Genomic DNA, 13,985 nt, shown 5'->3' with positions numbered 1-13,985 from the left:
AGAAATATTTTTCAGTAAAACAACATGTTATATCAATAACTAATGATCAATTTATTGAAATACTTTATCAAATTTTTTTTTAAGGAAATTGATAGAATAAACTTATAAAATATTCCAAAAATACTAAGTTTTTTTCTATGAAGAATTTAATAATGTTTATTCTTATACATATATTTTTTATTTAACAGTTGTTCTAGATGTAAACATAATTATTTGATGTTTGATTATATATAATTTATTTCCATATATTTTCAGATGGTTATTTATTAATAACAAAATGAAAGAAGAGTTTTGGTATATTTTACTTTCAATTGTAAGTTATTTCTTTAAACATATTTCCACTTTAATATACTTTACAAGAATTTTTATTACGTAATTTTTTGACATCATAATCTGAGTATAGTGGTTAGTAATTGTGAATGAATAGGATCTTTAAAAATAATTTAAAAACCAACATTTTTATTAATTTTATTTGACAGTTGTGTCTAATATTTTTACATGTAAGAAATTACATGTAAAAATATTCTACACAATTGTCAAATAAATATTATTAATTATTAAATAGTATATTATTAAATAATTAATAATATTAAAATATTCAAAAATGCTAAATAATATAAACAAAAATAGAAAAAAAATTATTTACCAATAAATCACTGTTATGCAACGGCCAGATTTAGTAAATTGTTATAAAGTATAAATATTGTCACAGTCATGACACTGTTATATACACTAGAACCTCGTGACAGAGCACAGCTCAGAACTCTGAGCTCTGATCAAGTGACGTATGTGTCTAATAACGTGGTTACCCCCACTTCACTTTCTCACGAACAGTAAAATTCAGTGCTGTAGTGGTATTGTATTATTCACACATTATTTTGTTTACATCTGAGTACATTTTTTAAAATAAAAACAATATTATATAATAATAAATATTTTTTTATTTATATTATAAAAAATAACTTTTAGAGAATTTTAGTGATATCAATTTCTTAATCAAATAAATTGCTAAATTAGTGTTGCTATATATACGATCACTATCCCCACTCATGCTATTCACATGCATCGAGTACATATGAAGGAGATTTTTCGTATTTTGAAATATTTTATTATGTGATTGCAGTGTATTTATACGAAAAGAACAATTTTACTGTACTATCTAAAAATTTAGCTAGATACAGATCAGAAAATAATTTTATATTGTTTGTTTATCAAAATAATCTATCAAATAAGTAAGACGTTCAAGCATAATGATACTACTGTAAAAAGTTTTGACATTCTAGCAACAAGCTTAAACAATATAATTTTTTTAATTATTTAACGTAAATATTTTCAGATTTGTATTTCAGCAAAATTATTCTTTCCGTGTACGTATAAAAGAGATGTAAAGTTATAGGAGATACACAACACCTTCAGTTATAAATTTTAAAATATTTGGTGTGTAACAAGAAAAAATAAAACAACTTAAAGAAGAACCAATATCGAGCGAAATGAAGAAAAGATTTCCGTTCTGTGTTTCATAGACGAAAGACGATTTAACACTGTGCGAAGAACATCTGTCCAACTGATGTTGAAACAAGCAAGTGATTCATTATGTTGTTGAAAGTAAATTGCAAGCAATTACTTTATCGCGTATTTTTAGAAGATATCTGATATTCCTCTAACACTTTACAGCCTGCATTAATTACATAAATCATAAATTTTGCTGTGTCACTGTTTTTCTATATCAACCGTGTTTCTTCATTTTAATAACATTATCTTAGAAAAATAAAAGACCACATCCTAACATTAATAACGAAATGTGTTAACGTAATATCATTTTACGTATTTTATGTTTCAAAATTCAAAAAATTTAATTATATCTTTTATTTTATAAGTTTTCGCAATATTTATTTGTAACATAAATACATATGGGTGTTCTTGAAAAATATAACATTGATGAAAATACTTTATACTTCTAAAGCTTGACTTTTAAAAATCTTGATACACTTTTAATCTTTTATAATTTAAGAAATTAAGTTCTAAAGAAAAATATATATATGTAATCATATGAAAATCATACATAAAAATAAAAAAATAACATTGATACATTTATTACAAGATTTATAAAAGCATATAGAATTGAATGCGTGCAGAATTAATCTTGTTTTATGAATAAAACATAAAAATTTTAAAACATGCATTATAGCTGATAAGAACAAATAGTACGTAAAGCAAATCTTCGTAATTATAAAATCTATAAAATATTAAAGTGTACAAAATGCTTTCAAAAAGAAGCATTCCAATAAATTGATTAGCTCTACATCAGTTATTAATGATATTTTCAGTTACTGATGAAATATTATTAATATAGAGCTACTCAGTTTATGAAAACACTTTTTTTTAAAATTATGTAAATGCTTATAATTATTAGTTTATCAATTTTAGTTTGTGTAAAAAAATATATTGAAATTTATACAACAGAAAACTAATTTATTTTAAACAATTTCTCTCTCAAAAATATAAGGAATATAAAACATTATCTTCAGATGAGTAGACATTTTTGTTCCCACGTGTATGTATGTACATACATTAAACGTAAAACAAGATAATAACGCAATAGAGCGTTAACATCGTGATAAGCGCGTCATATTCAGTAATATTTATTATGTACTTATTGTATTTATAGCTTTATTGCATGTTGATAATAACCAATATTCTTGTTTACCTCTTAATTATTTGTTTTTTAATTTATATCAATAAAGAAATAGTATTGTTTTGTAATATTGAGCTTTAACATTTAACAATTTACAACTTCATTAAATAATAATTTTCAGAAAAATGATAATATTGAGATAAAATATACATTTTTATTATATACGCTTCTGTACATTTTACTAATATATAAATACAATATTATGCAATATTCACTAAATAAATTATCAAAAAATCCTGTTTTTATAATAATTATTAGATTTATTAGATGTATAAAATTTTATTTTACTTATCCTTTTTTCATATTTTTTTAAATAAAACAAATATTTAAGAAAATAATTTTGCTGTCGCATACCTTATTGTTAGAGAATTCATTTTTTAAAAAAGATATCTAAAAATTATATACATTTCTCTTTTTCTTTCTTTTTCTCTCTTTTTTTCTCTAATAATTAGGGCACAATAACTTTTAAATTTATTTATTTAAGATTAATTAGAGTATAATAATACTTAGAATATAATAAAAAAAAAATAACAAAAATCTATAATTGCACTATAAAAAAAGTTAACAAAAATTAATAACTTACAATTACAATATCCATTATTTTAAACATAATAAAGAATTGCAGTAGCATCGTGACGCCAAGTATATAAAAAGAGATGAGAGCCATATGATTATGTCACTGCACAAATGTCGCAAGTGGCGCTACAAATAGCTTATTCGGAATTCTCTTATGTCATATGAACAAAGGCCATTATATCGTCTTCTCCTCTATATAATTGTACACAATAAAAATGTTACGTAAGTTTTTTTACTTTTCAGCACTTCTATACATTTTAGCACTTAATTTCACATACTTTCTCATTATTTTTAAACTTGAACGTATTATCACACAAATATGTGTATACGGAAGCCTTTTTGTTATTTAACTTCTTTTTCAGATATCCACATTTTGAGATATGTAAAGTTTTTCAATAGCGTTTTGTTAATGTGGCCACCGAAGCGTGTTTGTAATACAGTTTCTATTGAGATATTTTCATATCAAAATATTTTTCGATAAATTAATTGTTACTCTACAGTGCTACATTCAAAAACATTAGAGATATCATTTTATCTTCATTATTTACAGTTGTTAAACGTGGATAAAATGTACTCGGATGCAGCTGCTGATTATACTTAAGCGAAGCAACTAGTCACATGATGTTAAAATGGCATTAAAGTGATTGATCAAAAGATTTAATAATCATTTTGCAGTCATTTTAATAAGTCATGATGACTTTTTGTTCTGCTCGGGATAGATTTATAGTGTCGACTGTAGGAAATTTATGTAAAAATTTACAATTTTATTTTTTTCAATAAAAGTTTAAAAGTATTGTTTTGTAAAAACTATTAGCAGTTTGCATGTGATATATTTTCTAATTGAAATCAGCATTTACCTCTATCTATATCTTAAAATTTTGCGGTTGTATTGTAGCTCTTTCTAACAATTTATTTTTAAAAATTATACATTTTTTTAATACTGTTTATTTTTTAAATAAAACCAATTATTTAAATTTATTTTTTCCGCAACAAGATTATATTACCATCCCTGTTCCTCTTCGATTCATTATGCAATGTCACATTTTTATAAATTACGTTCTAAGTAATAAATATTTCATAACTTTGTTATAAAATATGAATCTATTAAATAACACTTTGAAAAATATAATTGTTAAGTTTTAATATAAAAAATTGATTATTAACGTTTAAAGTTATTAAATAAAATGTAAATAAATGGTCATAATACCATCTTTTCCTCTATCACAATTTCTTTCTTGTCTATTTATAGCACATAATGTATACAATTGATTTGATTAAATAACATCCTAAGTTTGTGTTTTATGTTGATTTTAAGTATAATACGTTTTATATAATTTTTGTATATTTTGAAAATATATCTACGTAAATCAAAAAGGTAAGTTAATAAAGTAAAAAATCTATTAATTAAACGTAATGCCTTTAAATGCCTCCAAAAGTGTTATTTTTTAAAGATTTAAGTTTTCTATAATACTTGGCAAATTCGATTTATTTTAAATCTATTTCAAGCAATTAATTTTTAACTTAATATTGCTTAAACTTTTAAACGTACTTGGAATATATACTTTTTTCTTTTTGAAAAAGATTTTTGGAAGATTATATGTACATATTTATAAATTTTATACTGTTTTATCGAAAGATATAATTAATCAAGAGGCTTTATCAATTTTTTAGTCATTTCTTTTAAATCTTTCCTCGAAATTTTCCCTGAAGCCGTGTATGGAAAACTGTCCAGAAATATCACTCCTGCACGTAAATTGCAGTCATCTCTCAAATTGTTGGCTACAAAGTCTTTCAATTCCTGTTCTGTCACCTGTACAAAAAATTCAACCATTACAGAAACAAATCATTCTATTACATATGAAATATTTCCTATTCTGTATTAAAAAATAATGTAAACATAACAATATTACTTCAACATACCCAATAATGTTTATTTTAATTTTTTCTAAAATAAGGAAAAAATTTACGTTAGTTTTATTTTTAAATTCTAATTGAAACCAATAAAAATCTTGACAACAATATTTTATTAAAAACTTTATAAAATTTTAAGGATGTGGTTCTGCACGGATGTGGTAAGAGCATGGTGTGACAAATCACGAGTTTGAATTTACACATCCCTTATACAGAGGTAATCTTTAGTGGAAATCACAGAGAAACTTTTTAGGTTTAAATGACGTACAGATAGATCCCGCTCCTATTACTTATGAAATTTTAGACCTCACTAAAATCAAATGACATTTCATCATACAGAGTTGAAGGCTAATCTACAATGTGATCTTTGCTTCTTGCTTTTTGTCCATTACCTTCTTGCCTCTTCGCACACTGTTTTATCAAAATTGGCAAAATAATAAATTCCAAAAAAATAAGAACTTCAAAACAGGCGATTGTCGAAAAAATAGTGTTCAACAAGTCAAAAAAGCAATAAGTAAAAAAAAATCAGAACAAAGAGAATATTATAGTTTAGCCTTTATGCAGTCTTACACTTTCAAATTACGACAAAAAATTATACCTTTGCGCCAGGTTTTTTGGTGATATAAGCAAGAGGATGTTCATCGTCTACTGGATGAGGCACTCCTACTATTCCAGCTTCTAGCACTGCTGGATGCATTAATAAGATATTCTCGATTTCTGCGGGAGATACTTGATAACCTTTGTACTTTATCAGTTCTTTTATTCTATCAATAATGAATAATTCCCCGTCTTCGTCTACATAACCGATATCACCCGAGTGCAACCATCCTGTAAGTTTTGTGGATTTACTTTTATACTATTAGATCTTCATAATATTATCAGATATATTTTTTTGTGTATAATTGATTATAATTTATTTAGTTTTATACGTTAGTTACGTGTAACTAATTTTTCAAAGATATAATTACATTACTATTTATAATTACATTAATTACAGTATTGGCTAAAGTGTTTAACAATTTAATTGGATACAAAATTTAATAATAATTGTGTTGGGCCATCAAAATAATAATGTAGGACAATCAAATTATTATAGTTGCCAGAATGTCAAAACATTTTGCAGCCTTGCTCATCATGCCAGAACAGTTTACATTATTATTTTGATGGTCCAACAAAATTATTTTTAGATCTACAACTAAATTGTTAGATACTTTAACAGAACCATTTTTTCCGGGCTCGATCTCATTACCTTCCTCATCAAGCGTATTTCTTGTCGCCTTAGGATTTTTATAGTAACCGTTCATCATGATATTAGATTTTATCCATATTTCTCCCGGTTGATTTGGACCAAGTGTTTTCCCGCTCTCCGGATCCACGATCTTCATTTGTACATTACTGTGTACTACCCCGCAAGATCCACTTTTGTGATGTAATTTTTGCATCGTTGCTATACCACTGATTTCCGTCATTCCTAAAAACACAAGAAATATAATTAAAATTTTATATCATACACATTTATATGTGCTAATATTTTAACCATGTTATAACAATATTTACCGTAACCTTGCACTATTTCAACATGCGGTAAAATACGTCTCAGTTGTTCCTGCGCTTTTGACTTGAGTATTGCACCACCGATCAAAATAACTTTCAAAGATAATAACGAATATTTCTTTATACAATCTGCTCTGAGAAACCGATTTGCCATGCTCGTGCTAAGGAAAATAACTTCTACCTAGATAATAAAGTAATTAACATTTTTTAAATCAATCATATATTATACTCAAATAATTAATACATGTACAATTTATCTAATAAGAGTCTGACTGACATAATTATTGTAGGAAACATTGAAGATTCTGGTGGCAGAATAAATAGATAGACCCCCTCTACGTGTTTTAAATAAAAAATCATATATGATCAAATTTTCATAAAAAAAGACATATTCATTGAATGCTGCGCATATAAAACGATTTGGAATTGTGTTTCTTAAAACATTGTATAAAATAAATCCCATATAAAACTAAAGCTTCCACTGTAGAAAAAAATATGAAATTAAAACAGATGCTATATAAATATCTTTATCTCAACAATATTATCAATTCATTATGTAGTGGAAAATATATCTCAAACGGCAACAGTTTTGAATGGACTTATAAATATTAAAGCGTAATACTAAAACAATGTATATATTTTTTTGCTTTTTATTATAGTGGTTTAAAAATTATGTCAATCACAATCTTACTAGATATACTGTAAATAAAAAATTAATTATAATGTAAGCAATTATAATGTAAGTATAAAAATAACTATAAAACACGATTATAATATATTTTTATGCATATAGCTACAATTTGCTCTTATCTTAATTGCTCATTTAACTCGTTATTAATGCATTAAAATGCAATTTGTTATCTACTTGTTATGTACTTGGTTGGACAAGTTTTAATAGGAAGTTAATAATTTTATGCTAGTAGTAATAAATTATTGCATTATAACAGTTATTAACATAAATTAAAAACATAGTCTCAAAGAAAGTTTAATTTACTTTCCATTTCACTATTTGTTTAATTATGAAATTTGCAAAAGAGTGAAGGCTATTTTACTGTGATATTACTTGTATAATAAAAAGTGTTATTTATTATACTGTGTGTATTATGTCTATATCACTGTAAAACATTTTAATTGTCATTATTTTTAAAACAAAACCTTGACGGAAACATATTACTAAGGACCTTAAAATTAAATATAAAAAACATAAGTATGGTACACTCGAGACTATCACATCAAATCAAATAAAAAAGCCTAATGAGAGTAAGACGCGGTTAGTAGAGCGTAAAAATTATTACATGAAGTTTATTCCTCTTCACATAGTGGAACGTTTCCATTCGAGTCATCTTCAGCTACAAACTTTTTATATTTAATCACTTTATGGTGAATGTACTTCTGCGGACGGCTCATGTAATAATTTTACGCTCCACTAATCGCGTCTTACTCTTATTAACCTTCTTTGACATAGATTTTATGTGTAAATCTTAAAAATTAAAATTATCTTATACATATATAACGTTAATTATTACATGTAGTGTTTTAATTGTTTTAAATGGTTTGTAAAAGATTCTTTCTGTATACATAACGTAATATTACTTTAAATTTCTCGATGAGACTACAAGTCATCTCTTCTTCAAATTCTGGATAAAGGATCACTTTGGCGCTTTGCGCGATGGCTAAGAAGTTCAGTATTATCCCACTCAACCAATAAAGAGAAGAAAACCAAAGTGATGACACGTTATTCATATTTATGACTGTGTCCTGGGTAATATTTAATAAAGAATAATTGGACAATTCGACGCCCTTTGGCATCCCCGTAGTACCCGACGAGTACAAAATGCAAAATGTCTTCTTGACGTCATCGAGCTCAATGTAATGAAAATTTGCTATTTCAGCATCATTACAATTTTTCAAAATATCGGAGAATGAAATCGCATCGATATGCTTGCCGAAAACTACCAGAGTGGGATTGTAATTTTTCTCTTTCATCGCCCTCAAGATAACATCTATAGATTTCTCGCTGCAGAAAATGATCTTTGGCATGGTCAGTTGCATTAGATGCAGAGCAGTTGCTAATAACAAATAGTTTATAAGTTATAAAAGGTCAAATAAATATTATTACACACAAACAGGAAATTATTGATAACAAATAAGTTATAAAAGGTCAAATAAATATTATTACACACAAACAGGAAATTATTGATAACAAATAATCGCGAAAAAACTTACGCAAGTCCATGCCCTCGTCCCACGGATTGCAGATTACATTAATATAAGCTGCTGAAAGACAGGGTACGATAGAATTAACATGATTACCCGAGCACACAGTAACGACATCGTCAGATTTAATTTTTTGTTTTTGAAGCCACAATGCGCATCGCACAGTTTTATCTTGAAGCTCATTGTATGTGACAGTTTCTTCAGTACGCGCATCCAACTGCATGTGATTATTATTAAAATTATTCCATAATCAAATTAGAAATTAATTATATCGCAGTGTAATTAACTCGTAAAAAATAATCTATATAATTCTAGAATATCTTTTTACTCATATTAAACTACAAAATTAAATTTAACAAGAGTTTTGCATAATTGCAATGATTTTCAATCAATTTTTAATTGTAATTATATTCATTTTTCTTTTTTGTTAAGATTAATTTTTTAGAAATGTCTATTAATTTGTACGTATAAAAATAATGCCAATATAGAGACGATTAATTGTACATAACTCTTGCACTAAAGATACTCCTAATCATAAGACCGAAGAGTTTACATTGTTAATTTTATTTTATTAAATAATAAAGCAATTATATATTGCACATGAACAATTGTTCTATGTTAGCATTACCGTTATACATTTAATTTTATTTCTTTGAGTTGAATACTGTTAAGTTATATATAATACCTATTATATTATATCACATTGAAATAATAGTTTCAAGATACTTAGTACTTTTGTTTAATAATTATCTTTTGTGATAAAATTTATAGTAATAATATGTATTATTTTTCACAATGTTAATGTTAAAACTCATTTTTTCCTTTTCTTCCTTTCTTTCTATATTTTTTACTTATAATAAATATTTTATTGCCTGTTTGTCAATAAAAACACATTACATAATCAATACGTAATACTGCACAAAACATTTTGAATTTTCTAATGTCATAACGTAGAAAAAAAACCGAATATTATTACCGCTTTAAAAATTATCTTTTTTCCCAATAAATGTCAATGCCAAATTTTAATGATTTTCTTAAGAATAATTTCCATTGTATTCTATTCTGCATTTAGTACCAAAGTATTACTTGTTAGTCTCAGAAACATTTTGTAATAAAATTTTTGTAACAAAATTTTTAGTCAAACACGTATTACATAAACAGATTCATAAAGCAATAGCAATAAATTCTATCTTTATCACTAGTAATAATATTAGTTTCTAAAATTCTACAATGTTTTTATTAAATCATTTAATTTTTATTTAAATAAATATAATAGTTTTATAAGTTTATATGTATTTTTCGGAAAAAAATATGTATCAATGATTCATTTTAAACGTTAACTTACATGTGCGATTTTATCCCCATTTCTTCTAATGCTATTCCATACCAATTCTCCGACACTTTTGTAATTACTAATATTAATGTGCTTTACTGGTCCCTTATAAACATTATTTTCCACTATAAAATTCTATAAACAATACATAAGTCAAATTATTTTCATTGTTTATTATAATATATCTTTACACTATGTTTCTTTAAACTGTACATTTAACTTCAATCGTTTACAGCTTTAAGTATACGTGAAAAAATCAATTATTATATATCAATAGATCACTACATAATTGTTTTTACCCTTACCTCCAACTCATGGCCAATCATTTTGCCAGAAATATTCAGAGCTTTTGTCGTAAATATGAGATTCTGAATGCGATCCACTAATTTCACTCTGCAACATATTTTAAATAAAATATTTTATACTTGTTCTAAATTAACAAACTAATCTTAATTATCAAAGTGTGTAAGATATATGTATTCATGTAAAATAACAAAAACGTGAAGATAAATGAATGAAAACGTGAAGATAAATCAATTTATAAAGGCACTGTAGTTGATGTGAATATATTTATTAATAATCGTAACAATAAGCGAGCGGGACTAGTATCAGTTCTTAAAATCACCTAGACCTAAAAAGTTTTTCTGTGACTTTCCGTTAGTTTTCCAAGTTAACTGTTCATGGTACTTTCATACTTATGAGGTTGCTTGTTTTTCTTTCCATTATATCTTTAGGCTCAAGAAACATGTAACTCCAGGATCTGTATCTTTATAAGCAAGTACAGAATAACGATATAAAATGTGTCGTCGTTACCGCAAAATTTACAGTCTTTTTATTCAGCGTCTAAAGTTACAAAGATATGTCCTGATGCATGATTATGTAGCCAGTAAGAATTCTCATTCTCAATCTCAATTTCAATCTCAACCACAATACTTCGTCATAAATAGAACGTTTTATATGTTCTAAATATAACACTGACTATCATGACTCGTAAGATTTATGTATGTGTATATTTTTTGATAACATCCAGGCTTGATTCGCAAACAGAAAAAAATAAATGGATTAGAATGTTTTATGTATCACAATTTATTTGTTTTTTATGACTTTTACGTAATATATAACTTGAAACAGAACTTCTTTTCATAAATATGCTTCATCATTGTCCTTGGTTCAATCTAATTACTTGAAAAAAGGTTTTACATCGTTATGTATATAATCTATTTAAATTCCGTAGAAATAAATTATTATTTCGTAAATGCCGTAAATAATTATGCGTAAACAGAGATACTTTACTTGACTACTTAAATTAACATCTACTTTGTTTATTTATTCTTTATACAAATTATTATTTTATTCAATTTTGAAAATTATGAATTTTGTAAAATTTTAATGGAAACTTGATAATAAGTTAAAATTATAAATTTTATATAAAAAATAATGAATAATAATGATTTTAGCAATTTGTTTTTGTCGATCTACCATAATACAGCTCCGAAAAAAAAATTCTTATGTGACATCACATATTAAAAACACTTTAGTTGTAGTTTATAAACGCATATAAGCGCAAAACAAATTAATGTGACACTGCCATTATAATCCTATGAATAAATGACACAACTAGAAAATTGAAAAATTGATTGTTAAAAAAAACATTTAAAAACAATTTATTAACTGATCACGCGTTACAAGAAGTTAAAATATGTAGATATAACAGGTTTTTGTTTATTCAATAGTTTATTAGTTTTTATTTCTCTATTCATATTTAAATCTTATATTTATGACTGTCTAAGTACTATTACTCAATCACTCATAGAACCAAATTATCATCTTAATAAATTATTTAATAACACAGATATTATAAAGCTATTTAAAATATCTCTTGTAAATATACATTTTTGCGGCTATATCTTTTATGAAAAATTTATGATAAAGTTTCTGTTACAAACTTTTCTGCGAAAGTTTCATAATATTCATTTCCTTATTACTATACAATTTTATTATAATACTTATAAATGTTTATGAAATTGATCATTATACTTAACAATATATGTTAAGCAGAAAATAAATTTTAAATAGGTAATGACAATTATAAATTTTTATATTTAATTTTAACAAATTAATCTGAATTTTGTAACAAGGAATTAGAAAATTAAATTTTGATCAGATTTTTTTTAACTCATTCTACTAACAGTTTTGCTATTTTCTATCTTTATTGAATACACTTATTTTTAGATGCTAATTTTGTCATTAGAATTTATTGTAATATAATCGTTTAACAAATTAGAGAAACACATAATAGGACAATCATTATAATCATTATATCAAACCATAAAATAGCTGCCAGTAATTTAAAAGTAAAAACTCAACAGTAATAAAATAAAATTACGATTTCTCTCTCCTTTTAAGGCTTCTCACTATTATCTCACTACTAACTCAGATTATGGCATCAAAAGAGAAAAAAATACACAATAAAAACTTTTGCAAAGTATATTGAAGTAGAAATAATTTCCGATATAACAACATTTGTAATCGATTAAACTTTGAAAATTTATTGGAAACTATATTTTTCTTCCAAGGAGGAATTAAATTACACTTATTCCAATAACTGAGATAAAACTATGACATTACAAAATCAGAAGAAGGCCAACGAATCACAGTAAGATCTTAGTGCTCAATAGTATTTCTCGTATGATTTTATAAGCACTTTCTAATAGAGTTCTTCAAACTACATGTCAGTCTACTTTTGGTCTTGAAAGGCAATTCTTAAATTGAACTAGAATAGTAATATTACAATTTTAAATTGATAAATAATTTAATAATTAGATGCTAACAAGCATTTGTTATAGCAATGATATCAAAAAGATCACCGAAAATCGTTGAAACATTTCCATATTATATTTTTCAAAAATTTTTATTGTGTATTTTCTCTCTTTAAACGTCAATTCTTTAATAACAGAGGTGAGTGAAGAGAATCTTAAAAACAATTTAAGAAATAATTTTTTAATATTATTGTTTATTTTATCTAACACCTATGTATAATACATTTCTAATCTATAAGAAATGGAGTATTAACATGTTTAGAAATATTTACATATGTGAATAAAAATAATCTCTAAAAATAGTTACTGCTAGAAAGTCATTATTACATGAGATTGTCAAATTATTCAGTAAACAACATTGTTAACAACAATATATAAATAATACAAATAAAGGCACGACAGACTAAAGTGTGAAAAGATTTAAAAATGTAAAGAAGATTTAAACTTATATAAAATGTACAATACCTTCAATTGTAATGTCCGATATCCAATATTCGGTGGGTAATAATGAAAAAAAATACAGAAATTTAAAAAATTGGTAATGTGCTACAAAAAATGTGATGACACTAAACAATTGTAGTAGACGGAATTTAATCACTATGAGAAGTTCATTCTTTTCAGTGAATATTTAACAGACAATTGTCAATTGACTCACAAGTGATGTATAATAGTTACGTTTGTTGGCCAAGACAAACTGCAAACTGCAAACATTTACTGACTTCTTAGCTTAAGTATCTTCAGCTTCAGTCGTGTCATGATTCCCCTCTCAACTGACGTAAAGTCTAAACTGTTACACAAGTCGTAAATGATACATCATTTATACTCTTTTTAATATTTCTTATTCTAAATTTTCTAATATTTTCTTTGTGAAAGATTCTTA

General features: G+C 25.2%; 1 protein-coding gene across 1 annotated transcript in view; it reads right to left on the bottom strand.

Moving 5' to 3' along the window:
• Positions 1-13,954, bottom strand: part of LOC113004258 — a 29,131-nt gene extending 15,177 nt beyond the window's left edge. Inside the window, exons 1-8 of the mRNA XM_039453264.1 lie at positions 13,761-13,954; positions 10,592-10,679; positions 10,299-10,421; positions 8,963-9,170; positions 8,330-8,805; positions 6,740-6,917; positions 6,432-6,653; positions 5,781-6,010 (exon numbers count right to left, since the gene is read on the bottom strand). Coding sequence (XP_039309198.1) covers positions 5,781-6,010; positions 6,432-6,653; positions 6,740-6,917; positions 8,330-8,805; positions 8,963-9,170; positions 10,299-10,421; positions 10,592-10,679; positions 13,761-13,816 — 1,581 coding nt within the window. The 5' untranslated portion in view covers positions 13,817-13,954. The remainder of the gene's footprint in view (positions 1-5,780; positions 6,011-6,431; positions 6,654-6,739; positions 6,918-8,329; positions 8,806-8,962; positions 9,171-10,298; positions 10,422-10,591; positions 10,680-13,760) is intronic.
• Positions 13,955-13,985: the final 31 nt, after the last annotated feature.

Source organism: Solenopsis invicta, chromosome 9, assembly GCF_016802725.1.
Source record: "Solenopsis invicta isolate M01_SB chromosome 9, UNIL_Sinv_3.0, whole genome shotgun sequence".
In the NCBI taxonomy this organism is placed as follows: Eukaryota; Metazoa; Arthropoda; class Insecta; order Hymenoptera; family Formicidae; genus Solenopsis; species Solenopsis invicta.
This window is presented reverse-complemented; position numbering and strand designations above follow the sequence as displayed.